The sequence below is a fragment of the Tupaia chinensis genome, unplaced genomic scaffold (assembly GCF_000334495.1).
Source record: "Tupaia chinensis unplaced genomic scaffold, TupChi_1.0 Scaffold000037_18, whole genome shotgun sequence".
Taxonomy (NCBI): Eukaryota; Metazoa; Chordata; class Mammalia; order Scandentia; family Tupaiidae; genus Tupaia; species Tupaia belangeri.
In genome coordinates, this window is record NW_006159476.1 from 1239820 (window position 1) to 1242525 (window position 2706).

Genomic DNA, 2706 nt, shown 5'->3' on the forward strand with positions numbered 1-2706 from the left:
TTTCATTTATTTATTTCTCTCTACACTTTATTGTCCCTACAGTTTTTTCACTCTGAGGATATCTGGTGTTTCCCTGGGTGTTCTGTTTGGGAGCAGGGGGTAGAAGTCTGGAAGCTGGGGAGCTGGACAGCTAGTGAGAAGAGACGAGAATGGAGGCTGGCCAGGGATAGTTCAGAAACTCTGGCTGAGTAGGTGTTGGGCCAGCCTTAGATTAATCTGAGCCGAACCCCTCAGCTGCGCTCCAGGGGTAGGGGTGGTGCCAGAGTTGACTGCAGCCCGCGGGTCCACTTACCATGACTTCAGTGAAGATGTCTCCTGCATACTCACGTTCTCCCTCCAGTCCCAATGCACTCAACGCCTCCTCCAGTCCTGGCAGTGCACAGGGCTCCTGGAGCCTCTCGGGGTGTCCTGGGGAAGCACTCCTGCCCACGGGGACACCATCGTGGACTGGGGCACTCAGAGGCTCTTCTGCACCTAGAGAGAAAGCGGAACTCTGCCAGACAGACAGGGGTTGGGATCAGCACCCGGAGAGAGGTCCAAGTTGAGATGTGAGTCCCTGGCCCCGATCTCTCTCACCTGCATCCTCTAGGCTGGCTTAGTGGGCGAGGCCCAGCTCAAATCGCTTCCAGCTGGAGGGTGGGTCCACGGCAGGCTGTTTGAATGCACCTGGGCGCATGGGGCTCCCCTTGCCTGGGCAGGTGCCCATGCAAAGGTGAGTGCTCTCCAACCCTCTATGGCCAGGAGTTGGGTCCTTGTCTTGCTGACAGGAGGCAGCCCCTCTGAACCCCACGTTCTTCATTCATAGAGATTATTTACAAACTTAGCCAACAGGGTTGTCCTGAGATTTTCAAGATCTGTTTACATGCCCAGCACAGAACCTGACAGTAAAAGCTCAGGACGTGGGGGTGATAAGTCATTTAACACATATTTAAGGCAGGCATCTGCTCTGTGTGCTGGGTGCTTAAAGGGAGCAAATGACTGAGCTTCCATCCATGCTGAGGTGCTAACGTGGGCAGGTCATCGGCCTGGACTAGTGCTGCAGCCTCCTGGCTGCTTGTTCTCTTCCTGTACCCTAGTTCGTTCCTCACGTGCAGCCTGAGGGATTCTGTGCACACCTCAGGCAGATCCCTCCCTGCCTCTGCTCAGAACACCATCGTGGCTCACATTCCTCAAGTCGAAGGCCCATAATGCCCTAAGACATCTACCACTGCCACACACCCCTGTGAGTTCATTGACTCCACTCCCCTTACCAGGTCTTCATGAGCCCCACTGGCCACCTGGCTCTTCCTCACTCACACCAGGCACATTCTTATCTCAGGCCCTTCACACTGGCTGTTCCCTGTGCCTCTGCCTGTAATACTCTTTCCTCAGAGATCGTGTTTCTCTCCTAAACTGCCTTCAAGGTGATTACTCAGATGTTACCTTGTCCATGGAAAGTGCCACCTAAGGAGGTCCTGTTCCCATTCTCTGCACCTGTCCTCTCCTTAGCACATACTGCCTTTTTGTTCACCATGTGTTACCTGCTGTTTCCCTCCTGGCATGAATGTAAGCCCCATGAGGTCAGGGCTGATTGTTGTTTTTCATTGCTGCAGGGATGTAGAGATACCATCTAGAACAGGGCCTGGCATATAGTAGATGTTCAATAAATAGTTGCTGAATGAATGAGTAAACAGACTGGACATCATTTTTTCATAAAACCTAAATTTATTCCATGAGAGAGAAAGCGATGAGCAAGAAAGAAACCCCACCTCCCAACAAGGTCTGCTGCAGGCTGCAATCCACCCCCAGTCTCAGCCAGCCTGGATCATAGGCCCAAACATGTGCATACTCAGCACGTAGAGGAAGGCTATGGGACATAAACCAGTGACCTTCCTATGTGGGTCCAGAAGTGTTACTGCTGTGCCACCATCTGGCCCCAGGATGACAGTGGTCCAGGATAGCCTGAACAGGTGACATGTGACATTGAAGCTGTAGCCTTAAAGAGGAGGAGGAGCCAGGAATGTGAAGAGAGGGGAGAATATTCCAAGTAAGGGAAACAGCATGAGAAAAGGCCTTGGAGCAGGAAAGAGCTCACTGTGTTCAGGTATTAGGAAGTCAGTGAGGCTGAGAAAGTGAGCAGGAGCGAGAAAGACATGGAAGGAAGAAAGAGACTGATCTTTGTTACTTGGTAAGTAAGGGCTGAATTGAGAAGGCTTATGTGTGACTTGTGTGCTGGGTATTTGCTTTTCAACAATTTGAGTAGTTGACATGCAAATATTTTCTCAAAAATATTTAAAACCATACTGTCTCCATTCTGATAGTCACAAACACAATTATACAAAATTATAAGAAATATTTTGAACATTATCTTTAAAATTCAGTATTTTAAAATTTTGAAAGTTGTTTATTAACTGTCAAGAACTATAGAGTATGAGCAAAAATTTTTTGATGTTTGTGGGAAAATGTAAAAAAATTTTTTTAAAAAAGTGAGAAGGAACAGTGAGCTATTGAATCAGTCTTCCTGTCATACTTAAAATAAAAGCTAAACCCCTTAGCTTGGTCACAAGATCCTTTCTGACCCCTAGTTAGCTCTCTAACCTCTTTGTTCCACTCTTTACCTCCCTTATCCTACTTGAGAAAGCCCGGCCTCTTTATGTTCCCCAGACACATCCAACACCACCTCAGGAAACTTTGCACTTGTTGTTTCCTTTGCCTGCAAACTCTTTC

The 2706-nt window shown here is 48.6% G+C and overlaps 1 protein-coding gene across 1 annotated transcript in view; it reads right to left on the reverse strand.

The window, feature by feature from the left end:
• CCNP (cyclin P) overlaps positions 1-517 on the reverse strand; it is a gene marked incomplete at its 5' end in the record, with an annotated part of 3159 nt that extends 2642 nt beyond the window's left edge. The window contains one exon of the mRNA XM_014587919.1: positions 293-517. Coding sequence (XP_014443405.1) covers positions 293-517 — 225 coding nt within the window. The remainder of the gene's footprint in view (positions 1-292) is intronic.
• Positions 518-2706: the final 2189 nt, after the last annotated feature.